The following is a 27,434-nucleotide window of genomic DNA, read 5'->3' as shown; positions in this document are numbered from 1 at the left end:
GAATCAGCAGGGCTGTTATGGGGTGCAGACAGGAGGACGGTGTTCGCCGACAGCCTTGAACCCTCGACCCTCAGAGAGAGCCCTCGTGAAAAGCCTGAGCTGAGAGTGAGGGTGAATGGACATTCTAGGCTGAGGGCAGCACACGCATGACCTCAGTCTGGTCCCTGCCTCTCTGGCTTCTGTCCCTTCAATGTGAAATGGACAGGCTGGACCGGAGGCCTCCTAGGGCCCTAGCAAGGCTCAGCCTCTAGTGCCCAGCTCACTTTCACCTCTGGTGGGGAGGGCCCAGCAGCCAACATACCATTGGGACTCACACCTTTGCTAACTGAGGGCTCGTGGTGGTCTCTGCTTCAGGCATAACCCACTGATGAGTGTTAACTGCACCATTTTATTGTTATTATTGTTATTGCTATTTTAAGATGGAGCCTTACTTTGTCATCCAGGCTGGAGTGCAATGGCGTGCTGTCTGCTCACTGCAACCTCCGCCTCCTGCATTCTCCTGCCTCAGCCTCCTGAGTAGCTGGGATTACAGGCAGGTGCCACCATGCCCGGCTAATTTTTGTGTTTTTGTAGAGACGGGGTTTTACCATGTTGGCCAGGCTGGTCCCGAACTGACCTCAGAAGATCTGCTGGCCTCGGCTTCCCAAAGTGCTGCTGCACCTGATCCAAACTGCACCATGTTGTAAGCACGGCGCCATTTCACAGACCCTGGTCACAGTGAAACATTCCACAAGGGTTCGGGCGGTGAGAAACTTCCTGCCCACCCGCCTGACTTTCTTATCATATCCTGCTGGGCAAAGACCCAGCTGAAGTAACATCACTATCACATTCTGCGGAAACAAGGTCCAAACTGCCTCACCATGGGATGTTAGTGACATTTTTCCAGGCAGCAGGCCATGCCCCCAAGACCCCTCCTGCCCAGGCCTATAGGTACTCCAGCCTGTAAGTGGCAGTGGTTGCGGGGGCACTGGCATCAAGCTGGTCTCCAGCTCTGCAGGGCTTATGCTAGACATAAATGCCTGCATTTACTGTAGAGCCGCCCCCCCGATCCCCCACCTCTCTCTGTCTCGCTCTCTCTATCCCTGTGTCTTCCTTTAACTCTTGCCTTTCCTTCAAAATCTAACAATGAGTAAGGACCAGAAACCCCTCTCAGCTGACTTCAGCAGGAAAGGGGTGTGTATTGGCGCAGCAACTGGAAGACTGGCCTTCACTTTTCATCTCTCATCCCTGTTCTCTTCTGCGTGGGCTCCATTCTCAGCCGGCATTGCCCTACTAAGATGGCGGCTGGCAGCTGTTCTTTTAGTGGCTCTACTGCAAAGACATCCAGAGTCCTGAGACTGGCCCTGACTGGACCATCTCCGGAGTATCACTATGGCGAGGGAGAGGCTCTGTTTTGATGGTACAGGCCTGGCTCATCTCTCATGAACTGAAATGGGGACGGGGTGGGTCCCAGAGGAAAAATCCCACCATGAGAAGACAATAGAAGGGAGGCTGTACTGGCAATAGTGATGGAAGCCTGCTGCCGTGAGTTAGAGTTTGTCCCCACTCCCTGCAAAATGAGGTGACTACCTGTCAATGTGAGTGAACTTATTTGGAAAGAAAATCTTTGCGGATGTGATGAAGCTCAGACTCGAGGTGACAGCATCCTGGATTCAGGGTGGTTCACTTCAGTGGCAAGTGAACTTCTTTTTTTTTTTTGAGACAGAGTCTTGCTTTGTTGCCCAGGCTAGAGTGCAGTGGTGCAGTCTCGGCTCACTGTAACCTCCGTCTCCTGGGTTCAAATGATTCTCCTGCCTCAGCCTCCCGAGCAGCTGGGATTACAGGTTCAAATGATTCTCCTGCCTCAGCCTCCCAAGCAGCTGGGATTACTGCCACCATACCTGGCTAATTTTTGTATTTCTAGTAGAGACAGGGTTTTGCCATGTTGCCCAGGCTGGTCTCAAAGTCCTGACCTCAGGTGATCTGCCTGCTGCAGCCTCCCAAAGTGCTGGGATTACAGGTGTGAGCCTGTACAGGTGTGACCCTGAACTTTGTAAATTATTTATTTATTTATTTATTTTGAGATGGAGTCTCGCTCTGTCGCCCAGGCTGGAGTGCAGCGGCACAGTCTCGGCTCACTGAAACCTCTGCCTCCTGGGTTCAAGCAATTCTCCTGCCTCAGCCTCCCAAGTAGCTGGGATTACAGACACGCATCACCATGCCCTGCTAATTTTTTGTATTTTTAGTAGAGACGGGGTTTCACCATGATGGCCAAGCTGGTTTTGAACTCCTCACATCAAGTGATGCACCTGCCTTGGCCTCCCAAACTGCCAGGATTACAGGTGTGAAGCCACTGCGCCTGGCCGAACTTTTAAAAGCAGCAAGGGGAGACTGAGTCGCAGTGACACAGAGGAGGAGGCCATGTGAAGAGATGAAGGCACTAATTAGAGTGGTGCAGCCCCAAGCCAAGGAGTGCCTGGAGCCACCAGAAGCTGCAAGGGGCAGGAAGCCCCCTCCTCTGGAGCCTCTGGAGGCAGCGCAGCCCCATGGATGCCTGGGTTTCTGACTTCCAGCTTCTTGAACTGTGAGAAAATAAATGTCTGTTGGTTTAAGCCAGTCGTTTGTGATAACTGGTTACATCAGCCATAGGAAACTGACACCCACCCAGCTCATGTTTCTAATTTTTATTTATTTATTTTTTTGAGATGGAGTCTCACTCTGTTGCCCAGGCTAGAGTGCAGCGGAGCGATCTTGGCTCACTGCAACCTCCGCCTCCCAGGTTCCCAAGTGATTCTCCTCCCTCAGCCTCTCAAGTAGCTGGGACTACAGGTGTGCACCACCACGCCCGGCTAATTTTTGTATTTTTAGTAGAGATGGGGTTTCACTATGTTGGCCAGGCTGGTCTTGAACTCCTGACCTCAGGTGATCCCCTGCCTCAGCCTCCCAAAGTGCTGGGATTACAGGTGTGAGGCCCCAAGGCCAGCCTCAGCTCATGTTTCTGAAGCACTGTAAATACTCCTTGGTCATGACCCCCAAGGGGGAAAACCCTGCAAGAGCTGAGGCAAGGGTCTGAAGCCTCAGCATATTCTCATATAAATGAGAATGAGAGATAGAGTTACATAGTTATTCCTGTGTATATAATCATAAATAATCACATAGCTATCCATATGTAATCATAAATATATACACATATATAATCATATAATCTTTAATCTTACTAATAAGTCTCAGGTCAAGAAGTATGGGACTGAAGTGGCATTGGGAAACAGGCAACCCTAAGGCAAGATGCTCTAAGTCTTCTGTCATGCTGGCATAAGGGCTGCCGGAGGGCACCTCGGCTGTGCGACGGTGTCAGCGCTGGGAAAGCGCCTGCTGTTTAGCCAGCTAGGGAAGGAGATGTCCAAGATGGCTGAGATGTCTCCTTCCTTGGGAGAGTAAGGAGAAAACTCCGCTCTTCCAAGCTCTTGTGGCAGGCCTGGCAGCTGTCAGGGAGGCCCACACACATCGGGGACTTAGTTGTCTGTATGTGGTGCTGTGCTTCAGCGGCCACGTTCCATGTCTACTTTCAAGTTCTGCTTCTGCACCTGGTTCCTCTTTTTCTTAGAAGATAAGAATTAGTAATAGTAACATGAATCTTAGTGACCTTGTTATTTCTTAACAAGTATGAAAAAAGTGCTGCTTCCAGTACCGCTTGCGCTCCAGAGCGCTGGCTCTGCTGGTGCTGAGGGTGGCGGTGCACCAGTCCACCTGCAATGGAACTATGAGATGGACCAATTTTGGCAAGATGTAATGCTACAAGCATGCCTGATGGGATATGTTCAGTCATGGCATCTGAACTTTGTAAGATGATCTCTGTGGCAAGGCTGGAAAAGCACAAGAATTTGTTCTTAAACTATAGGAATCTGCACCATTTTCCACTGGAGTTACTGAAAGATGAGGGACTGCAGTACTTGGAGAGACTATATGAAGAGGAACTCCCTGACAACCTTGCCAGAAAACCTTGCTCAGAAGCTTCCAAACCTTGTGGAACTATACCTGCACTCAAATAACATAGTTGTGGTACCAGAAGCCATTGGGTCCCTTGTAAAACTCCAATGTCTGGATCTTAGTGACAATGCCTTAGAAATCGTTTGCCCAGAAATTGGTCGTCTGCGAGCTTTACGTCATCTTCGATTGGCTAATAACCAGCTGCAAGTCCTACCTCCAGAGGTTGGCAATTTGAAGGAGCTGCAGACACTAGACATTTCTACCAATCGTTTGCTAACTTTACCCGAGAGACTTCACATGTGCCTTTCTCTGCAGTACCTCACTGTGGACCGAAATCGTCTATGGTATGTGCCATGCCATCTCTGCCAGCTGCCCAGCCTCAATGAGCTCTCTATGGCTGGAAACCGTCTTGCATTTTTGCCACTTGATTTAGGTCAATCTCGCGAACTACAATATGTATATGTGGATAACAACATAAACCTGAAAGGCTTGCCATCGTATCTGTACAATAAAGTCATCGGGTGCAGTGGCTGTGGTGCTCCCATTCAAGTTTCCGAGGTGAAGCTGCTTTCCTTTTCATCAGGGCCTCCAACCATTTTCCTCCCAGCCGAGGTGAAGGCCATGTGGACAGAGCATGATCATGTCCTCCCTCTGCAGGAATTGGCCATGAGAAGTCTGTATCATACCTACCACAGCTTTCTGAAAGATTTGAACTTTCTGTCTCCAATCTCATTACCCCGAAGTCTCCTGGAGCTGCTGCACTGCCCTCTGGGGCACTGTCATCGGTGCAGTGAGCCTATGTTTACCATCGTCTACCCCAAGCTCTTTCCTTTAAGAGAGACGCCAATGGCAGGGCTGCACCAGGGGAGGACAACTGTTAGTTTTGTGGCTTACTGCTGCTCTACCCAGTGTCTGCAGACTTTTGACCTGCTGAGTTGATAAACACTTAGGAGCCTCAGGAGCACTGCCAGCTTGACGCTGGGGAATCCGGACAGTCCAGAACAGACTCTTCCATCCTGTCCTGTCCAAGGTGGGGCACTGCGGAACTCTCTGGAAATGTCATGATTGGGCTTCAGAGCTAAAATGCCTCACCCTTCCCCCAAGTTGGAATATATCCTCCCCCCAATTAAAAAAAAAAAAAAGTGCCGACCCTCAGGTTTTCTCCTCGCCTCGGCTTCTTCAAAGTCTTGGGCCCCTGTCTCCAAGACACGTGATTTACCTGACCCTATCACTGGCCACCATAACTTCATCCCACCTGCCCTTCCCCTTGCTTTGTACTCAATAAAAGTCAGAGCGTCCAGGCACTCAGGGCCACTGCCGGACTCCGCGTTTTGGTTGGCAGTGGACCCCTGGGCCCAGACTCTCCTTTCTGTATCTCTGTGTCTTGTGTCTTTTATTTCCACAGTTTCTTGCCTCCACACCAGCAGAGAGGAACTCGCGGGACCCTGTAGGACTGGACCCTACACTAGACACAAGAATAGTCAGGTAAATGCAATGTTACTGGCACCAAAGAGGGAGGAAGGGGCCACAAAACAAGGATTTCAGGCAGCTTCTGGAAGCTGGAAGAGGCAAGGAAACAGATTCTCCTATAGATGCCCCCAGACATGACACAGCCCTGCCTGCACCTTGACATTAGCTCAGCGAGACCCCAGTTGGATTTCTAACCTATAGAACTGGAAGTGCGTTAAGGTGATAACATTATGGTAATTGTTACAGCATCGATACCAATACATGGTCAAGCCTAAGACGAGGGGGATTGTGTCAGCTTTCCACCTGAGCACTTCTATCCCTGAGGTTTATTTTGCAAATGCTTTGAACAACAACCAAGCAAAGTTTAGCCAAAAGAAAAAACAACCTCAATCCAACTGCTTTGATAGGTCAGTTGCTTCATTTTTAGCATTCCTGCCTGGGATTCGCCTAACGCCATTCCTCTACACTATTGTAACAGTGGTGTCTGATAGCACACCTTTTTATCCCCAAATGCTTGGGGCTGACCTTATTCAAAGAGCCAGCAGTGTTAAGAACAAAAGCTTCTTCTTTTTTTTTTGGAGACACAGTCTTGCTCTGTCCCCCAGGCTGGAGTGCAGTTACACAATCTCGGCTCACCGCAACCTCTGCCTCCCAGATTCACCTCAGCCTCACGAGTAGCTGGGATCACAGGCGCCTACCACGACGTGGGGCTTATTTTTGTATTTTTAGTAGAGATAGAGTGTCATCATATTGGCCAGGCTTGTCTTGAACTCCTGGCTGAGGGTAACCCCCACATGGGCACCGAGGAAGGAGAGCTGTGCAAACCCCAGGCACAATTAGGGCCTGAAGAATATCTTAGTTTATAGTGTTATTACTCAGTTATTTCCTTTATATAATCCTTTATATATAATCATATATTAGTTTATAGAATTAGTGCCTGAAGCATAACTTACTGCTTACATATATCTAGCTTATATAATCATACTTAGTACTTGTATCTAGCATACTTAGTTCCATATAATCTTTCTATATAATGTAGATATTGTAGTCGGAGCTGTACCACACATTTAGTGCTGATTTATAGAATCCTTCTATATAACCATATAGTAGTTTATAGTAGGAGGAATGCCTAGAGCAGTCACAGAGCAGAAGTAAGTACATGGGAAAAACAGCCAGACCAGGACAAGAACCAAAGACCCAGGCAGTAGCGTCCCTGCCTTAAAGGGCATACGCTGTATGGCAGGCTTGGAGCGAGAGTCTCTCCTCCTGATAAAGGAGTTGTAGTACCTTGCATCCAGTTCCTGTGGAAGGTAGGCCTCAGGCCAGAGATCCCGAAAATAACCAAGGGAGAAGAACCCTCTGAGTGACTGGGTCACGGCGGCTGTACACCCTGTCAGCCTTTTCTTGCTTCTGTGCTAGCTCAAATCATCCTCCCATAAAATATCTTAAAGAAGAGCACAAGTCTGTCAGCTCCCACTGCACTGGTTTACAGTATTCTCTAAGAATCCTTTGAAGTCTCCAGCCCCCAGATAAGAAGCGTTATGCATGACACCTATTGCACACAGTCCACCTCCTTGCCTCAGTGACCTAATGGGGGGGACCCCTTTTTTGTACATGACCCTCTACTACTGCACCCGGCATGTCCCCCTACTGCACATGGCCCACCTCTCTGCCCAGGTGACATAATGGGGTGGCCCTCTTGCCTGCTACTCACATGATTATGTATTCCCTATCACGAAGCCTATAGATGATGACCTCACTCTTGACCCTTACCCCTGCCTTGTACCCAATAAATACAGATGCTTCTGGACGTTCGGGCCTTGCCTGCCTCCACTCATTGGTGGCTGAGGCAGGAGAATCACTTGAACCTGGGAGGCGGAGGTTGCAGTGAGGTGAGATCGTGCCGTTGCACTCCAGCCTGGGTAACAAGAGCCAAACTCTATCTCAAAAAAAAAAAAAAAAAAAAGAAAAGAAAAGAAAAAGAAAATTCTTTGTATAGATAATATCTGGAGTATTATTTTTATAAAAAAAGAGAGAGCCCAATCGATGTTTTTTTATCCATTCAACAGATATTTTTCTGACACCAGTCCCGGGCTGGGTGCCAGGGAAAGTGGGATGACTAGATTCAATGCTGGTCATATGACAGAATTCAGGAGGCAACTGTGAGCAGGAGGGTGGGGTGGGGAAAGGTGGTTTGTGAGGCAAACGAGAGCACGATGCCTTGGCCAAGTGTAACCAGAAGGCTTCCCAGGCAATGTGGGCCCCAAACGCAACTGTAGTTGTGGAGCAGAAAGGATTTCAGGCCAAGGGAATGCTGGGGGCAAAGGCATGGCAATAGGAAGAGGCAGGAGGTGCTGTGGGGTTTGGGGAGATAGGGATGTGACTATCAGACTTGACAGCCCTGGAGGACCTGCTCATGCTGTCTCATCCACCGTTTCCAGTTCTCACGTTCACCAGCCCAAACCCCAGCTCTCCAGACACAGAATCAGAGGCCTGAGCCCTCATGCCAACGTTCTCATTTTTTTTTTTTTTTGAGACAGAGTCTTGCTCTGTCACCCAGGCTGAAGTGCACTGGTGCCATCTTGGCTCACTGCAACCTCTGCCTCCCAGGTTCAAGTGATTCTCCTGCCTCAGCCTCCCAAGTAACTGGGACTACAGGTATGTGCCACCACTCCTGGCTAATTTTTTGTATTTTTAGTACAGACAGGGTTTCACCATGTAGCCAGGATGGTCTTGATCTCCTGACCTTGTGATCTGCCTGCCTTGCCCTCCCAAAGTGCTGGGATTACAGGTGTGAGCCACCGCATGGGAATGTAGGCCCACTCAAGAAGAGAAATACACCCGAGGCTGGTTGTGCACTTCATTCATTCCCTCACTGCTCACCCTTCTGCAGAGCCCTCCTTGGCCTGGTGCTGGGGACACAGAGGGGTCAGATGTGGCCCTGCTCTGAAGAGTTCAGGGGCCAGTGGTACAAAACTGGGGCAGAGGCCTGAAGCAGAATCCAGATCCCAACTCCCTTCCAGGGCTCTGCCCAACGCCACAGCCCTACAGCCCCTTACCACTGCTCCTCCCAGGAAGACCCCTGTGTCCCTGTCAGAACTCTCCATCATTCTTCATTTGTGTATCCCACATCATTTATTTCCCTCCCTCCCTCCTTCCTTCCTTCCTTCCTTCCTTCCTTCCTTCCTTCCTTCCTTCCTTCCTTCCTCCTTTCCCTCCCTTCCTTCCTTCTCTCTCTCTCTTTCTTTCTTTCTGACAGGGTCTTGCTTTGTATTCCAGGCTGGAGTGCAGTGGTGCAATCTTGGCTCACTGCAGCCTCCACCTCCTGGATTCAAGCAATTCTCCTGCCTCAGACTCCTGAGTAGCTGGAATTACAGATGTATGCTACCATCCCTGGCTAATTTTTGTATTTTTAGTAGAGACAGGGTTTCACAATGTTGGCCAGGCTGGTCTTGAACTCCTGACCTCAGGCAATCCGCCTACCTTGGCCTCCCAAAGTGCTGAGATTACATGCATGAGCCACAGTGCCCGGCCTTCAGCCCATATTTATTTATTGGGAGTCTACTGTGTGCCAGGCAATGTCCTGGGTACTGGGACTACAGTTGTGCAGCAGACAGACCCCTCCCTCCATGGAGGACAGTAAGCAGAACCCATAGGTATCCAATGTGTCCAGAGAAGGCCAGTGTTACCCTGTGAAGGAAAAACAGATTAAGGGAAGAAAGAGGGATGGAAGGCGGTCAGGGGAGGTTCTTTGAGGAGGTGATACTGGGGACACAAAGGAAACGGGGAAGCAAGTTACACATGAATGGGGAGAAGAGAACTCCAGACAGAGGGAAGGGGGGCCTTGATGGGTCTGGGGGTCTGCACAGAGGCTGCGATTGCAAAGTGATGTAGATTTAGCTTGGGGAGACCTGGAAATCAATGCTGGTCTCTTCATCTCTTCCTGTCGTCGGAAATGGGCCACAAGGGGTGAGGTTTGCGGGAGGCCTCTGGCTGCTTCTCCAGGGCCTTCCTCTATCCGCCAAGACCAGCACACCGAGGGATGCTGACCCCACCTGGCTTCATCAGGATGACACGCCCAGCTAACCTCCTACCTCCCCCTTCATCGACACTCGGGGAGGCAAGGCAGGGAGACGTCCCCTACGGGGCAGCTGGCACTCCGCACCGTGCCAGGTGCAGAGGTGGGAGGCCGGAAGGGCTTTGCCACCGCGTTCCGCAGGAGACCATCTTCTGGGGGCAGGTGATCTCTTGAGGGGTTCTGCGGAGGAAGGTCCCAGAAGTCAGCCGAGGGGACGTGGTGGAAGTGGCAAGGCACAGGGCGGGTGACAGAGTAAACATCCCGCGGGGCAGCAGCGGGGGAGGAGAAAGGGGCCCTGAATGGGCGGCGGAGTGGCTCAGAGGCGTGATCCTGCCGGCGGGGCTTTCAGGACAGTGGGTGGAGGCGGGACTCCGCGAGCGGTTTGAGGGAGGAAGTCGGGGGCATCCGAAGATTGCCGGAGACTGACCGTTTGGAAGTGGGCGGGTCCAGGGCGGGCCGGGGGCGGGGCCGGGCCGGTCGGAGGCGGGGCGGGAGGGGCCAGGGGCGGGGCCGGGGCGGGGCGGGGCGAGAGGAGCCGGGGGCGCGCGGGCGGCGGTAGCGCAGAGGTGCGCTCGCCGGTGCTGGGCTTGGCGGGGGTGGCGGCGGCGGCGACGCGCACAGAGGCGGATTGTGGCTTCCTTGGTGCTCGCGGCGGGCTGCGCCGGGGCGGGGGCGGCGGGGCGCGCCGGGGGCCCCTGCGGGCGCGGCGCGGGCGATGAGCCGGGGCCCGGCATGGCCTCCGCGCGGCCGCCGGGCCGGGCCTGCGCCTCGGCGTCCGCGCCCGCGGGGCTCCGAGCTGGGCCGCCCGCCCTCGCCGCCGCCGCCGCTGCCGCCGCCGCCGCCCCCGAGCCTGCGGGCGGCGCCGAGGCCGAGGAGCGTTCGCTGCAGCACATGCTGCGCGCCATAGCGGAGGAGCGCGGCCGCCTCAGCCTGCGCCGCGAGGTCTGCGGCCTCGGTGAGTGGGGTCCGGGGGTGAGTGTCTCCGGGGCGGCCTCTGCGCGTCCGTGTCTCTGTGCGGGTGTCATGGTCGCTGGGTCCCCCGGGTGCCCTGTCTTCCTCCATGCGCCCCCCGCCCCTGCATCTGGGTCTGCGTGCGTCCCTGGGTCTCCGTCTCTGCTTTTGGTCCGACGAGCGCCCCGCACCCCTGTGCCCGGGTCTCATTCGGCGTCTCCCTGTGTCAGTCCGTCCGGTTTTCTGTCTCGTCTCCCTCCTTCCTCTTCGTGTCTCTGCGGGTCTTCTTCCTTCTCCAGGAAGCCCGCCCTGGGCCCTCAGCGCGGCCGCAGGGAGTGTGGGCGTGGGATCTGGGTACACCCTCAGCCCAGCGCGGCAGGGCCGGGCCCTCGTGGGCTCTGGGTGGACCTCCCTGCGAGCGTGCCCTGGCCACTGTCTCCTGCTTCCCGAAGCCTTTGTCTTTCTGCACCCGCCGGCCCCTCTCCTCCCTTAGCTGTATCCAGGGACCTGTTGGGCAGTGGGCCCCCGAATCCGCCCGCTTGGCAGAGGGGCAGAGCCTGCTTTCTCTCAGTGTGATTCTGGTCCTAAGTCATGGATCTGCTGGTGGGTGTGGGGTGGGGGAGCCTCGTATTGTTTGGAAGGGCCTGGGACTGCAGGTGTGGGTGGGGTCTCCCAGCCAGTGAGGTAATCCATTACTGATGGATCGTGCCCAGACTCAAGCCCAGGAGAAGCCCCTTCTTTTGTCATCTCAGGTTTGTCATCTTCTCCATGAAAAAGACCCCTCCCTCCTCCGTGCAGGGAATGACTTCATACCACATTGTCAGCCACCCCCCACCCCACCCCCAGGCTGGGCTGGGGATTTCTGAGGGGGTGACAGCATTACTGAGTAGGGAATGTCAGCCTTCCAGATTCACTCAGTGGCCCCTTTATTCACCATTGGGGAAACTGAGTCCCAGAGAGCAAACTCACCCCCAGGGTCACACAGCCACAGGAACATGGCAGTCCCAGGCGTTCAGGGTCCCTCAGCAGGCCACACCCTGGAGGCTGGAGTGGGGAGAGGAAGTAAATTTGAATCCCTTTTGTAGGAGGCAGGCTGAGCAGTGAGCAGGCCCCAACCTAGCCTGCCTGGGGTGAGTGTTCCTCATGAAGGGGTGGGGGTGGGGAGTGCTTATGAAGTGGAATGGACAAGAACTTCAGTGGTTGACAAGGTTTCAATGGTTTCTTTCCAAAAAGGTGTCAAAATTTAGTTTTGAGCAGACATTGGAGGATGCTCATTAATTCATTCTGCAGACAGTCATTGAGCACCTACTGTGTGCCACCCTGGCAGGTCCACCTGTCACCTGGCACAGAATATCTGAACTGGGATGCATCTGAGGGACCGTCTGCTGTAGGCCACTTGGCCCTGTTTGCTCAGCAGCTGCAGGCAGCTCCTCCCCACTCCCCTCTCCACACACATCTGTCCTCTGACCACCTTTACCTGTGAGCACCTTCACTCCTCTTTTAGCCGCCTCCTCCCCCAAGGAGGCTGCAGGGCCATTCCCAGAACAGTGAACAGTGAAAATGGCACCTAGCATTTACTGAGCACTTACTATGTGCCGTGTGCTTTACTCATGCTGCAGATTTAATCCTGACACACTACTGACTTTGCAAGGGAGCAGTATAGTCTCCCTGTCAGCCATGAAGAGCCTAAGGGTTAGAGAGGCAGGAGGCCTGCCCAGGAACAAGCAATGAGGAAGCAGCATAACTGGGACTAACCCCTTGCCAGGCTGACCCCAGAGCCTGCCCTCCACTCCCTAGTGTCCCCAGCCAGGCCTTTCTGTGCCTATGATTCTCACGCTAGTTCCTTGTCTCCTCTCCTGGCCTCCCGCACATGCAAGGTCTCCTATCTTACCCTGCTGCTGAACTCAGTCCCTGCAGGGCTCTGAAGCACTGTACTTTTACACCTGCTGTTTTCTCTGCCCGGAAGGCTGCCCCTACTCATTTGCCCCCCGAGCATCTGTAAGTTTTCCTGTAAGTCTCAGCTCCAATGCTGCCTCTCCGGGAACTCTTTCCAACTCCCAGGCACACAGTCTTGTTCTGCCTGTGTTCTCTTTGTGGCAGGTATGTCGTTAGGACAGTCAGGACGCTTGTGGCCCTGTCATGGTCTATTTGCTGTCTCCCCAGTTAGCACATGAGGCCTTTGAAGCCTACCCAGTCTGAGTCGTCTTGGTGCCCAGCATAGGGCACATACGGAGCCGGTGCCCAGTAAACATTTATCAAACAAGTAAGAAAATTATTTTCTGGACCAGCAGGGCATGGAGGGCCATGGAGATGGGAATCTTAACTTCTTAGAAGGGCTTATTTTTGGCTGGGCGCGGTGGCTTACACCTGGAATCCCAACACTTTGGGAGGCCGAGGTGGGCGAATCACAAGGTCAGGAGTTCAAGACCTGGCCAACGTGGTAAAACCCCATCTCTACTAAAAATACAGAAATTAGCTGGGCATGGTGGCGTACGCCTGTAATCCCAGCTATTCTAGAGGAACCTGGACTCAGGAGGCAGAGGTTGCAGTGAGCTGAGATTGTGCCACTGCACTCCAGCCTGGGCTACAGAGTGAGACTTCATCTCAAAAAAAAAAACAAAAAAAAAACGAGGAAGGCTCATTTTTCAGATGAGAGATTTGGTGTTCAGTGAGAGGTGAGCTTACTAGGAACTTAATGTGCAGAGTGGAGCTGGGACCCAGGGGTTGCCCAGGCACCCAGAGCATAGGAGCCCAAACACCAGCCCTGGAGCACTTGTGTGTCCACTGAGTCATCAGCCCTCTCAGGCTGCAGGGGCAGGGTTGTGTTTGATCGTCTCCACTTTACATCTGTGACAGCCTGTTAGGTTTATGAATGAATTTAAGTCTCCCAGATTTTTGTTGTTGTTTAGCGAAAGCTTGGGTTACTCAGAACCACGCCATGTCCTCTGAGGTTGTTTTGAAGGTGTCAGGGGAGCCTCAGGTGGAGACGCTGGGCTTTGGTTGAGTGGTTGTCATTCTCTGAGTCATTGTCTATCTATAAGATGGGACAAAGCTACTGGCCCTCTGGTCTGCACTGAGGGATTGTCGCTCAGGGGTCGTCGCTCAGGGATTGTCCTCAGCTCTCGTGATGAAAGGCACCTTGTAGGTTCACACCTGGCTTTCGAGGCTTGTTTGTGGCAGCCTCTGCAGTACAAAAGGACTTGCACACTTGCTCTGTGCTAAGAGGGCAGGAGTGTTGGGCCCTGATCCCTGCCTTGTGGGAGGGCACAGTCCGTGGGAGCACAGGTCACTGTTAGCTGAAGTACAAACCTTGCTGGAAGCAGTGGGGCTGTGGCTGCCCCGAGCAAGATTTTGGTATTGCATCCACAGGACACTGCTTGTGACTCCAGGTCACAGATGAGCCAGGCTGGCCGGCCGAGGCGGCTTCTGTCAAGCTCCAGAATCTCTGAGCTGGGAAGACTCAGGTGATTCAGGAGCCAGGTGTGCAATGCAGGTATTTGGATAAAGAGGGGACAGACCCTGCCACTTCCTACCAGGGCTTGGGCCTTCTCCTGGGCCCCGGACCTCAGCGCAAGCACGCAGGCCCCCTTTCAACAGGGGCAGCCCTGACAGTTGGTAAGGCGATGTGGAACAGACCTGGGCTCGAGACCCGGTGTGAGTCCTGAGAGGTGCCATGAGCGGGTGGGGCCCGCAGCCGCTGCTTGCCTCGGTGACCTGCCTCGCCCGAGCATTTTGGAGCCATTTGTGCCTGGTGTTTGGGGCTATAACCCCCTTTTAGGTGGCCTGGGGGGATTCTCCCTGTGTCTGGAGTGCTGCAGAGCAGAAGGGGCGTTTTATGTTCCTTCTTTCCTTTTGTCTTTGGAGTAATCCTACAGGGCAGATAGTGTTCTATTCTTCTCTTTGTCCTGATGAGGGAACACTGATTGGGAGGAAGTAATGTGCCCCACCTGCAAGGCTAGAAAGTGGCTGAACCTGTTGGAGCCCAAGCTCTTAATTGCTTGACCCTGTGCAGAGGTGAAGCCCACCCAGCCCCCTCCTCAGGGTGCTGAGGGTCTGGTTGTGTGGCAGCCTGGCCGCAGTGGATGGAGGCAGGGCCTCAGTGGAGCTGTGAGCACTTAGCCAGAGGCCACAGAGAATGGAGCCGCCAGTGTGGCCCACGGGAGGGGTATGTGGACAGTGTAGCCTTCAAACAGGGCTGAGGCTGGGTATTGCGTGGATGGAGGAACAGAAGCTCACTTGGCTCTAAGGGGGACTGTGGGAGTTGAGGCTGGAGTAATCCCTGGCTGAGGATTTGGTATTTCCCAGCGCTGGCCTCGGGGAGCCCTGCAGGTGTGATTTGTGAGGCGGCTGCACGGGAGGGGCCATCAGTGCTGAGAATGCTGGGTGCCTGCTGCGAGCTAGTGCCTGGCACCTGCCGTGTTTCCTTGAGTCCCACTCCCGGAGAGATAGGTTCTGTCATGACCTCATTTTGCAGGTGAGGAAGCTGAGCTTCGGGGAGGGGAGTGATGTACGCAAGGCTACGTAGCTGGCAGGTGACAGGGCTGCGATTCCAGCTGAGGCCCATCAGGTGCAAATAGCCGTCCTGGGAGGGCTCGTGGAATGGGCCAGAGGAGTGAGGGGGAGAGCCTTGCCTCTGTGCTGAATGCCCACATGTGCCAGGCCTGTGGATAGGGAAGAGTGCTGTTCATCCTTCGCGTCCCCCCGACCCCTGTCACTTTGCTAAGCCAGGTGTAGCTGGGCATAAGTGATGGAGGCCCGGTGGAGCCTTTAGTGGGAGGCACCACTGAAGAGGAAGCCTGTGAACCCTGGGTAAGCACTCCAGCCCTCGGGCCTCAGTGTCCTCATCTATTGACTGGAGACCACAAACTCTCTAGGGACTTGGGGATTGTGTGAGAGAAGTGACAGGGAGTGAGTGAGACACGGCAGGTTCAGGCTCAGCACAAACCCCTGGCGTGGAGTCGGGCATAGACCAGGCTGCTGCTATTGTCCAGGATACAAAGCGCCTGGCCCGACACCTACACGTGGAATTGGGGTTGTACTGGCGCCCTGATGCTGCTTTGAGTCGGTATAGAAGGTCTCCCTGGGCTCCTTGGGGCCCTCCAACCCCAAGGCAGTCAGAGCTGGTTGTGGGACAGCATGATGGGGAGGAAGTGGCCGTGTGGCATGGCAGCAGAGCCTCTTTCGGTTCCTGGGCCTATTTTAAGGGTTGTGGGTTCTGGCCTCTACCCGTTCTTGGGGCTGGAGCAGCCCAGGAGGCTTTCTCCTGAAGCCGAGACTCTGGGTCCTTTCGGGGGAACCTGAGGACGCTGGACCTCACACTTTCAAGAGGCCGAGGACCACAGCTGCACGGACGACTCTGCAGTGGCCGCGTAGGCACCCCCAGCCTGGGTGAGGACGCTGTGCTGCCCTGCTCTGTGGCCTTGGGGAGTCATTTCCGCCTCTGGCTTCCAGCCTTCTGCAGAGGAACTTCCACAGCATGCGCTGTCCCCTCACTGTCCTGGGTCTCCTTGCCTCCTTCATCCAGCTAGGGAGGCTTGTATCAGCCACACCATGAGGCTGCTGAAAAGAAACCCCAAGCAGGAGACTTGTTAAAAAACATCCTCGGATTTCCTAAACAAATTGTTTTCCAGTATAAAAAAATGTTATATGCACGTTACAGAAACTGGAAGATAGAAGAGAGAGGAAACAATTATTCCTAGTTCCAGTTACCCAGAGACACACTATTAACTTTGCAAAGTCCTGCCCTCTGATCTTTCTAGAGGCTTTTAAAAGAATACTTGATCTTCTCTCTACAGGTTTCTTAATCACGCTTTTTCACTTAAAGTTCCTCAAACATCTCCCATGTTGTTCAGACTCTAAACATTAAATGACTGCCCGAGAGAGGGGTGGGCACAAAATGATTTACTTAATTGGTCTCATGTGGTTGGAAACATAGCTTGGATCCAGTTTTCACTGTTCTAAATAACGCAGCAAAGCTTTCTAATACATGCAAAGGTGACTGTATTTGGATTATGTCTTTAAGCTAGCAACCTGGGAGGCCGTTTTTTGGAGGCTGCTGTCTGACCCCCAAGGACAGGGGTAGAACCATAGGTGGAAGATGGGTATTTACTGGGCTTCAGATGAATCCTTTTAGACAGCTTGTGTGGACTAGGAAGGTGAGCCGCGGAAGGTAGTGATGGGTGTCCCAGCCGAGGGTGTGCAAGGAACTGAGAAAGGACCCAGCCTCAGACTAGCCATTGGGCCTGTGCCCTGCCAGTCTGTGATTCTCCAACCTCATCTTCTCACCCGAGAGCTCTCCTCCTGGGGTTTCAGGCTTGTCTTCCCAGAGCAGGAAGCAGAGGCCTCCCTTTTCCCCATCTGAGGAATACAAGGCTTGGAAGCTGAGCCCTGAGCACAGGCCAGGCTGGCGCCCCACCTGCACCCGCACACACACTGACCTTCCACTCCTGGTCACCCCTCACTCTGGGCCACCCCAGCTTGCCGGGGCCTCAGAGACAATAGAGACGTTTGCCCATCAGGGGTCAGTACACATGCTGACCTTGGCACCCAGCCTATGCCAAGGCCCCCGGGTGTCAGAATTCAACCACAGACAGGAGCTCTGCAAGTCCCAGTCCAGGCTCTCCCCCATAGGGTTTGGGTTTGGGGGAAGCCCTGGTGCATGGCAGCAGTCCCCATGCTGTGCTCTGGAGGCCCTTGTCCCTCTGATCTGTCCCGCATGCAGTGTTGGGCTAAGCAGGGCCAAGTGGGACTTGTAAACAACACGTCATCTAATCTCATAATGCCCGTCAAGGCGGTAGTTAGCCCGTGTCTTACAGGGAAGACCGGAGGCTCAGAGGGTTGGATAGACCTTCCCTCAGTTGTTTCCAGCAGCTTGGGTCTGCTGCACTCAGCTTCCTAGGAGGGCAGAGCTCGCTGCCCATCACCCAAACCTGGCCGTCCTGCTCACCCTCCAAGTGTCCTGAGAGCAACCACCAGGTCCCCTGGTGAGTCAGAGCCCAGCACAGGTCCTGCCCCTGAGGTGGGCACCAGGGCTATTCTGCAAAGTCAGTCTTTGAAGCACGTTCTGACCGGATGTGATTTCCCAGACGTTTCAAGTGACATCCACTTCTAGGCCTTTATGGCTGCAGCTCCTGTGCTGAGGGGACCTTTCCCACCCAGGCCTACTGACTCCTTGGAAGAGGGGCTGCATGCCCTGTGTGGCCTGTGCTGGGGGACTCGGCCCAGCCTGTGCTTCCTCGTTCTGCTTTGAACCTCAGCCTTCCCTCCCTGGAACACCCTGCCTGCCTCAGTCCACCCACCCGGTACCGCACTGTGTTCAGAGCACAGAACACTGGGGAACTTTAAAACAAAATGCCTGCTCCTTCCCCCTACCTGGGCATCTGAGGAAAGGTCTTCCTGTGGTGGGGCCTGGAGCTGTGGTGTAATGCATTCTCTGTACCTGGGTAGGTGTATCAGCCTGGGTTGGTGGCCACTGGACTATCTGTTTGCCACCCCGCCCCCATTTGATGGATGGGGCCACCAAGGCTCAGAAGCAGGAGGGGACTGGCTGTGATGCCCTTCTTCCACCTTCCTGATCTGGCCTGCTCCCAGCCACCTGTCCTTGGACCCACCTGAGCCCCAACAGTATGAACCTTAATGTCATTGACATTGACACCTGGCAGGAGGTGGGTGGGAAAATCAGTGTTCCATGGGACCCTTTCCTTACCCTAGAGATACCTGTGCCCCTGAGTCAAATTGAACTCTGCACATCAGGGAGACAGAGGCTGAGGTCAGGTACAGAGCCCTAGCTCAGCCATGCCACATGTAGAGGCTGTGGGCCAGCCTCCCCTTGAGTCAGTCCCGGCCCACTCTGCAGGATGGGCATTCTCCTGGGAGAAGATCTGACTCCGGGCTTCCTGTGCCTGATGAGCTCGGCCCTCCCAAGGCAGGGCGGCAATTTGCTCTCAGTGCCCCCGTCAGGCAGCAGAATTCCTGCTCAGGCAGCAGAATGTCCTCTGGGTCACAGCACGTCCTGGAGGAGCTGGGGTGGAGCAGAAAGGGTCCCAGAATTTAACCAGCCCAGCCCTGTCACTGACACAGACAGGTAAGGGAGGCTCAGAGTGAACCCTGACTGGCTCAAACAGGGCGACGAGTCAGGAGGGCTGGTTGCCTGATGTCACCAGTGCCGCCTGTTGCCCTGTGGTGCAGGTGAGGAGACCCAGGCCTGCGAGCAACAGGCAGAGTTCCCTTCCTCCATGTGTCCGGTATCTTTATGTAAAAGCGCTTTATTATTGGGATGTGCTTTGAATCTTGAAAAATGCCTTTCACACTTGGAGCAACACTTACGGCAGGGAAAGGGGAGAAAAGCAGAATACCAATCTACTTTTTATGAAGTGCGTGGATTATCCGTGTAATTATGATAGAAAAGTGCTGTCCTTTACACCCTTGTGTGTCCTCACAGCAGTGCTGAGCAGAATGCAGGAGGGGTGTTGTCCCCATTTACAGAGGGAGACTGGGCTTCGGAGTGATAGGCGGTCCTGGGGTGAGGTGGCCCTGGGCTGGGCTTCTACCTTCTAGTTCTTTCTGAAACCTTGCTTCGTAGGCACCTTGCCACTTTCCAGCAACAGCAACCATACAAGACCCTTGTGCCTGTTAATTTCTTGCCTTCTCTGCAGTTTCTGCCCCTGAGGATACACTTTATGGATTTGTAGTCACCATTGCATCATTCATGGAGGTCGTATTTATTGAGCCCTGGAAATGCAGTGCTGAATTAGGATTGATCCTGACTCCTGGGAGCTTGGTGCTCACTGGGGAGGGTGTGGTGGCAGGCCGGTACAGGGTGATCGTTCATGCCTCTGGCTTCCTGCTCCCCCTGCCTCCACTCGCCCACCCCCCAGCTGTGTATCCTGTCCACACACATCGCTGGGACCAGTCCAAGACACCCCTCGGATCTCCAGGCCCCACTGTCAATGTAGGAGATGAAAAATACCTTTCTTCTCACCTTAGGCTCACGGCTGAGGTTCCTATAACAAAAGACAGGTTAACAAGAGAAAACGGTAATATAAGTTTTACCTGATACAGGAGCCTTCATAAGGAAATGAAGATCCAAAGAAAAGGGCTGAACATGTGTATTTTCTTTTTTTGAGACAGAATCTCTATCACCCAGGCTGGAGTGCGGTGGCGCAGTCTTGGCTCACTGCAACCTCCACCTCCCGGGTTCAAGTGATTCTCCTGCCTCAGCTTCCCGAGTAGCTGGGATTATAGGTGCCCACCACTGCCTCCGGCTCATTTTTATGTATTTTGAGTAGAGATGCGGTTTCAACATGTTGGTCAGGCTTGTCTTGAACTCCTGACCTCAGGTGATCCACCCACCTCGGTCTCCTAAAGTGCTGGGATGAGAGGCGTGAGGCACCGTGCTCGGCCTCAACTGTTTATTTTCTATGCAAGGTTTGATAAAGAAGCAGGTAGTTGTGGAGGAGTTTGGATAAAGAAGTATGATCTGGTGGTAATAAACTGGTGAAGCTTAGCGAGGCCTCTTTGTTGAGATTCTTCCCTCAACAAATCCCTGTGTCTTCAGAGATGAGGATGTTCTTTTCCTCTGGACATAGAGAGGGTGCCTCTCACATGAGGGTCTTATGACCTGCTTCAGGGAGAAGGGCAGGGGGAGGGTGAGAGGACCTTTCTGCTTCTGCTGTTTTCTAAAATACCAGTGTGTCATATTTTGGGGTAGCATGGCCTGAACCCCATCACCAACTTCCCTGGGACATCTGCTCCTACCTGTATGTGTCTCGGGCACCTCCAGCTCAGCCTGACTTGCTGCCCGACCTGTGCATGCTTCAGGAGTCAGCCCTCCCTTGCCCCTCTGCCAGACTGTGCCTGGGCTGTCTCCCCTCCCCACCTGCATCGCCCCATGTGTCCCCACTGTGGCCATTCCTGACTGTCATACCCTGCTGCTCACACCTTTTTTTCTTTTCTTTTGACACGGAGTCTCACTCTAATATTTAGCCCAGGCTAGAGTGAAGTGGCGCCATCTCAGCTCACTGCACTGCCCCTCCCCAACCCCCCACCCCGGTTCAAGAGCAATTCTCCTGCCTCAGCCTCCCGAATAGCTGAGATTACAGGTGCCTGCCAACATGCCTGGCTAAATGTTTGTATTTTTAGTAGAGACGGGGTTTCGCCATGTTGGCCAGGCTGGTCTTGAATTCCTGACCTCTGGTGATCCATCTGCCTTGGCCTCCCAAAGTGCAAGGATTACAGGCATGTGCCACCACGCCTGGCCCATGCTCACACCTTTAAGAACCTCTTGATGTCTGCCAGGTATATAGTCCAAGACCCTTGGTGACCTGCCCAAGCTGACCCCCTTAGCTACAGCCATAAGACTTGTTGGAGAGGGTTCCCTGACGGCCCCTCCACACTCTGCCTGGAATCACCCTCCTCACCCTGTTGTTGAGGGTGTGGGTGGGGGGCTCAGCTCTAAGCTCTAGGGCCCTTCTGTGTCTTCTTCCTGACCCGTTGGTGGAATCCGCCACCGCCCCCCTTGTTCTTGGTGGTACCTGTTGATTCCTGCCCCAGTGCTGTGACACTGCACAGCGCCCCGTATGTAGTTCCTGTCCCTCTCTTGCTCCCTGAGCTCCCCTTCAGGGCTCTGGCTCTGCGTCCTTTGCACAAGCTCAAAATAGATGGATGCCTTGGTGCAGGCCCCTGGGAGTGGCGGGGGGAGCTGCTGAGGGTCTCGTTTGGAGGGCACGGGTGGAGAGGGCTCCTTCTGGTGAAGAGGTGATCATTTGTTGGGGAGCTGGCCCTTGAGTGAGGCATTCCCCACACAGGGCCCCTCCTGAGCAGAGACAGCAGGAAAAGGGCAGGGAAGGTTCACACTGTAATTTGATGAATGGCTTCAGGGAAGTCACTGTAGCTCCCTGGGCTCCATTCCCCTTTGCAGAGTAGGACTGCTTACTGTTCTGTCTCTACCTGGGGGAGGGAGCGAGGGTCAGACCTAGAGCCTCAGAGCATGTCATGCAGAGCTGTACCTCAGTTTCCTTTTATGAAGTAGGGAGAAGAAGGTTGACCTGGTCACTGCTCACAGCCAAGGTTCTGGGACATATGTTTACCGATCCACACGCTTAACCACTTGAAACCAAGCCACTTGTAAAAAGCACTGTGGACAGGCAGGAGCAGCTGCTCAGGGAGGTTGGCGCTGTGTGTGCTGGGGTTTGAAGGAAACAAGACAAGCGAGAAGAATCACATCCCACTCTGGCCCCACAAAATGGAAATCGGAACCCTGTTGTCCCACAACCCTGTGAAGAACTGTGACTTCACACTTTGGGCCGTAGGTTTCCTACCCCACACCCCCAGCTCTGTCTGGAGGTCCATCCTGGCAGCCCACAGGCTGTCTGCATTGGCTGGTGCTGACCCGGGCCATCCCTGAGACCCGGCCTGCCAGGGGTGTGGATCTAGGATTCCAGGTTTTCTCCTGATCCGAGGAGGAGGAAGCTGCCTCCGCATACAGTGGGAGCTCGTTAGCTGCTGCTCAGCTCCTGCAGCAAACCCCAATGAATCAGCCCCAGCCAGAGCTGCCGTTCTGCTTCAGGGTGCAGGGATGAGGTCATCTCTATCAGAGGCTGCGACAAGAAGGCTCTGTGTCCAGGATCCTTCCCTGAAGTTTAGTGGGGCCCGTTCTCTCCCAGGGACGGTCAGAGCCAGAGCAACTGCCGGCCCTTTACGGAGGGGATTTCATTTCTGCCAGTGTTGTGTCGGCAGCGTTTTATTCTGATGACAGCCCGGTGACGAGAAGGGCATTGTCCCTGTTGCCAGAGGGAGACAGTGGGACTTCGGCAGAGCACTCGTGCAGGGTCCCATAGCAGCAGGGTGTGTTGGACCTCATTATCCTGGACTCGAGACTGGGGCCGCCCTTCTCATGCTCAAACATGCCCCTTTCTCCGGGGAAGGGTGTTTGATGCCCTTTTTTTCTGGGTGGGCCTGTCCTGGCATAGTGTATGAGAGCCCAGCCCTCCTGGTTTTCACAATGAAGGGGGTCTCAGAAGTCAGAGTAGAGGAGGGTGAGAAATGAGGGTTAGTGCGGTAGCGGACAGTTCCGAGAGGACACTGCCTGTAGAGAGCAGGGGCCTGAGACCCCCGGGAAGGCAGAGCAGCAGAAAGGCCCAGAAGGTGCCTTGCGTCCCTGTGCTGTGTGGTGTATCATCGCCTTGCACCTAGTACTTGTGGGCCTGCACACTCCGCACCTGTGTGGGCCAGGTGTTGGGTGCAGGGCTGAGTAGTACTGGGCAGACAGGTCCAGCTGTGTGTCTGGCTCCCAGCTCAGGGCCTGGGCAGTGAGTGGGGAGTGGAGGAGTGAGGGAGTGGTTGAAGCATGTGGCCTGAGTTCCTCCACTGGAGTTTGGCATCTCTGCAGATACTGTGAGCTGGCTGGTGTGGGTGGGCCTCAAGGCTCAAGGGTTCTGTGACTTCCTCGTGACTTCCAGCCACAGAGCATGTTGACATGGAGGTGGGAGGAGGTGGAATGATGACTGGGCAGTGGCTGGGTGACCTCAAGCCCAGGCAGTGAAGGAAAGGGCGGGGAAGCTGGTGGTGCCGGCTCCTGGCTGAGTTGGGGCACCTTTGCGTGGGTGTCAGGAGAAGCCTGAGAAATTACTCAGGAAGCGGTTAGCTGGTTGTATAGAGAGCATTTTCTGTGTCTGAGCAGAGTAGTGAGTTAGGAGCTTGGATGAGGCCCCCATGAGGATGATTCACAGAAGATGGGAATTTGAATCTGGAGCCACTGTTGCGGCTTGATGATGGTGCTTAGGAGATACTGAAACTGTCTGGAAACAACTGTGGGGTGTGGGCGGCAGGTGCAGTGGTCACAGGTGTTGGCAGGGGTTTGTGGGAATTGCTGGTTGGAGGAGGATAAAGGACACTTTATGGGAGCTCCAATCCAGCAGAGCCTCCAACCCATACAATGCACTTTGAGGTCGGGGTTTATTCCCCTTTGTCCCCCAGGACCTCACGCAGTGCCTGGGGCAGAGCTGGCCCACAGAACTGGATACGAAGCCCAGCCCCCACCAGCTTGCAGGGTACCCAGACTTTAAGGCCTTGGTTTCCTTAAGTGTAAAATGAGGCTATGAGGAGGTCACAGATGTGGTCTGGGGTTGTGAAAGCACTTCAGGGATTTCACTATGTTGTGTAAGTTTAAGACAGGCCCATGATTAAAGTTCTGCCTGCCAGCAGCTGGGGGTGAGTGGAGAGTCTGCCGTGTGTTCTTTGAGCGCACTGAGGATGGGGCTCGCCATGCCCTGTGTTTATTTGTTGTCGTTCACCGACTCCCTGTGGTGGATACTGGCCTGCGCTGAGTTCCAGATGCCCTGCCAGCAAGGGGCCTTATCTGGGTTGGGAGGATCCCTCAGGACAGGTAGTCAGGAACCAGTGTGACAAGCCCATAACATGGTGCTGGGAGCAGCTCTGCAGGCAGGTGGGGCTGTGGCCTGGCCCTGCCTCATGCCAGCGGAGTGACTGCAGACCAGGTGCTCAGGCTTTGTACACCAAGGTACTCATCAGGTAAATGAAGGGAACTATTCTTACCTCTCAGGATCTTTGTGAAGATCAAGGGAGGCAACACGGTCAGGTGTATGTGGGCACTGGCAGCACCTGGGATGCCCTGGAGGGCCACAGCTGGGTCAGGGAAGCCAGTGCCAGGGTGAGAAGGTAAGAAAGGCACCTGGAGGGGGTGGCAGCAGAGGTCAGCTTGACCTGAGCTGACTTGCACCGGCCAAGTGGGAATGGGCCCTGTGCCAGTGTCCTATGCCCTGTGGCGTGGTCAAGACCTGGTGAGTGGAAGCAAGGCCTTCCAGGGGGATACAGGGTGTTTGGTCGGGGAAGAAGGGCCAAGGCTGACCAGGACGTTAGGGACCACACAGTAGATGTCGGGGGCTACCTGGAGAGCATGGCAAGGGAGCCTTGGCTTCTTCCTGAGGAAGATGTGGAACCAGGCAGGGGTTTTAGGCTCACACTGTGGAGACCCCACACTTCCCTGGGTCAGAGGAGAGGGCCCAGCCATGGCCCTGCTCACGTGGGGATGCAGTGGTCCAGCTCCCATCCTCCACGTGCCTTGTCAGGGCAGCCAGGGGCCTCCCTTTGTCTTCTGTGCCCCGAGGGAGGGAGGCCCTCAGCTGGAGAGGCCCTGGGAGAGGCTCTGGGAGGCACGAGTGGATGAAAGGCCTATTGAGGGGCCACAGAAGCCCATTCATTCGGCCCTGGCTGCCTGGGTGCAGAGGCTTCCAGAGGGCCAAGGACCTCCTGGACTCTCCCCAAAGAGGCCAGTTGACCCCCACCTTTGAACCGTGGCCAGGGCCAAGTGGAGTCTGTTGCTGAGCCCGGTGTGCTCTCGAGAGGCCCTTGACCGAGACAGTCCCGGGACAGGCACCTGGCATCTGCAGGCTACCCCATAGCAGAGATGCCTTCTCAGCCCCTCCCCACCAAACCCTTCGGGGTCTCCAGCCCTCTGGGGGTAACATAGAACCCCTGACCCACTGAGGAGGGCCCGGCCCCTCCAGCTCTGCTTCCCACTCCACGTCCTTGGCCCCAGGGCTGCTCCACCGTCCTAGCCTTACCAGTCTCTTCCCAGTGGAGCGTTGAATTCTGTCCACCTTTGCCTGCTTGACCCATAGTTTTCCTTGAGTCCCCAGCTGACTGGCATTCCCTGTCCAGCCACCTCCTTCCCTCCTGGCCCCTGCCGCAGCCACCATCTCACTTCTGTCTGTGTTACTTACCAATAAATCCTGCTTCCCCTGAAGCTCTGGCGGCGAGGCAGGGATCGCATGAGATCCTGCTCGCCTCTGTGCTCTGGTGAGGGGCACTGGGAAGCCGGCTCCAGACTGATGTGAGGATGAGTGGGTTCAAGTGCCAACTCCAGCCAGCTGCGGAACCGGGCAGTCTCCCTCCTGCCGTGTCCTCATTTGTAAAATAAAACCTGCTTCAGTTGTGAGATCAAGAATGCCAGGCTCCAGTGTTTAGTGCCATGCCTGGCACACAGGAAGCCTGGGTGTATTTGTAAGCATGCTGCAGAATATTTGAAAAACAGGATAAAGTTATTCTGGCTTCACTCGTTTTTGTCTTTATTTTGTTTGCAGGATGAGGATCTGTGTACTGCACCACCATGTTTCCTGTAATTCCTTCAGTCTTTTCTCCTAGGCATTTTTTAAAATAGACAGTTTCCTTCCTTTAAGTATTTACGTGTAATTTTGTGTCCTGGCTTTTTTCCTCTACCATGAGCATTTTTCCAAGTGATTGCATTGTTAAAAATATTTTGATTACTTTTTTTTGTATAGGTAAATTTGCTCAGGGTATGAAATACAAAAGGTATGAGAAGGTTCTTAATGAAAACATGGAGTCTTCTTTCTCTTCCATAGTTTCTCTCTCCAGAGGCCAGGAGGATACTAGTAATAATGTAAATACTTTCCCACCCTGGGTGCTGACCCTGGGTGCTGGCTCAGTGCTGACCCTTGGTGTTCATCTGGTGCTAATCCTGGGTACTGGTTCAGTGCTGACTCTGGTTACTTATCTGGGGCTGATCCTGGGTGTTGGCTAAGTGCTGACCCTGGGTGCTCCTCTGGTGCTGATCCTGGGTGCTGGCTCAGTGCTGACCCTGGGTGCTTATCTCGTACTGATTCTAGGTGCTGGCTTGGTGCCAGCACAATTTTAAAGGCTTCATTTGGATGGACTAACTTAAACTCTCAACAACCCAGGAGGTAGATACCATTGTTACTGCCATTTTGCAAGTCAGGAAACAGGCACCAAGAAGTTTGGGATTTGTCCGTCACATGACCAGAACTGCTGGAGCCAGGATGAACCCTGACAGTCTGGCTTCCTCACTTCCCTTTTCTTCCACAGACTCTAATCTCCCAGCCCACCAGTCTGCACTTCTGGGCATGCTCTGTGCATAGCAAGCATCTGAGTCATCTTCAATGATTGGCTTTAATGAGAAAAACCTCTAATATTGGTCTGCTCTCCATTTTTCACTTCATTTATCCTAGAGAACTTTCCTTCTCAGAACAGATAGAGTTGCTTCAATTGTTTTACTTGCTGCATACTATTCTGTTCTGTGAATGTCTTATGGTTAGTTTTGTAATTACTTCCCTATTGATAGGGCAACTCCAGTATTTTGCCAACAGTGCTGTAATACAGAATTTTACATGGGTGGTATATAGTGAGGTCATAGGGAAAAATTCATCTGTGGGGTTGTGGGTCAGAGGTAAAACGCATTTGTGATTTTTACCGTCTGATGTCTCTGGCAGTTTACGTTCCTACTACAGGATATAAAGTCCCTGTTTCCCCACATCCTCTTGGACCTGAAGTGTCATCAGGTATTTTTATCTTTGCAAATCTGATAGGTGGAAAATAGAATTTTGTAGCTTTAATTTACATTTCTCTTATTGTATCAAGTTGAGTGTCTTTTTGTGTTCTAAAACCACTTATATTTCCTGCTTTCTGTTCCATTTTATTATGCATTGGTTACAACTTAGTATTTGTTAAGGAAATTGCCCTCATTTAAGAGTTTCGTCTGTTTTTTCAGTGTGGTATTTGTTTGTGCTTTGTTTATGGTGTATGTGTGTGTGTGTGTGTTGCAGGGGATGTTGTGGGTATTTTTGTGCCCTATAGAAATTTTTAATTTTGAGCCAGGCATAGTGGCTTATGCTTGTAATCTTAGCACTTTGGGAGGCCATGGCAAGAGGATCACTTGAGCTCAGGAGTTTGAGACCAGTTTGGGCAACATAGTGAGACCTCATTTCTACAAAAAATACAAAAATTAGTCGGGTGTGGTGGCATGTGCCTATAATCCCAGCCACTCAGGAGGCTGAGGTGGGAGGATCACTTGAGCCTGGGGAGGTCAAGGTTGCAGTGATTGTGCCACTGCACTCCAGCCTGGGTGACAGAGTGGGACCCTGTTTCAAATAAAAAGAGAGAAATTTAAAATTTTTATGTAGTTTGATTGATCATT

The 27,434-nt window shown here is 53.6% G+C and overlaps 2 protein-coding genes across 2 annotated transcripts in view; both read left to right on the top strand.

The window, feature by feature from the left end:
- Nucleotides 1-3,755: 3,755 nt before the first annotated feature.
- On the top strand, nucleotides 3,756-4,905 carry LOC105715243 (leucine-rich repeat-containing protein 28-like). The gene has a single exon (XM_064368350.1). It carries the CDS (start codon nucleotides 3,913-3,915, stop codon nucleotides 4,903-4,905), a length of 993 nt encoding a protein of 330 aa, XP_064224420.1. The 5' UTR covers nucleotides 3,756-3,912.
- Nucleotides 4,906-10,389: 5,484 nt separating this feature from the next.
- KIAA0930 (KIAA0930 ortholog) overlaps nucleotides 10,390-27,434 on the top strand; it is a 43,760-nt gene continuing 26,715 nt past the window's right edge. The window contains exon 1 of the mRNA XM_012449476.3: nucleotides 10,390-10,469. Coding sequence (XP_012304899.1) covers nucleotides 10,406-10,469 — 64 coding nt within the window. The 5' untranslated portion in view covers nucleotides 10,390-10,405. The remainder of the gene's footprint in view (nucleotides 10,470-27,434) is intronic.

This window comes from Aotus nancymaae, unplaced genomic scaffold (assembly GCF_030222135.1).
Source record: "Aotus nancymaae isolate 86718 unplaced genomic scaffold, 86718_ANA_hifiasm-v0.15.2.pri h1tg000076l, whole genome shotgun sequence".
NCBI classification, from domain to species: domain Eukaryota; kingdom Metazoa; phylum Chordata; class Mammalia; order Primates; family Aotidae; genus Aotus; species Aotus nancymaae.
The sequence above is the reverse complement of the archived record's forward strand: the minus strand, read 5'-3'. Positions and strand labels throughout refer to the sequence as shown.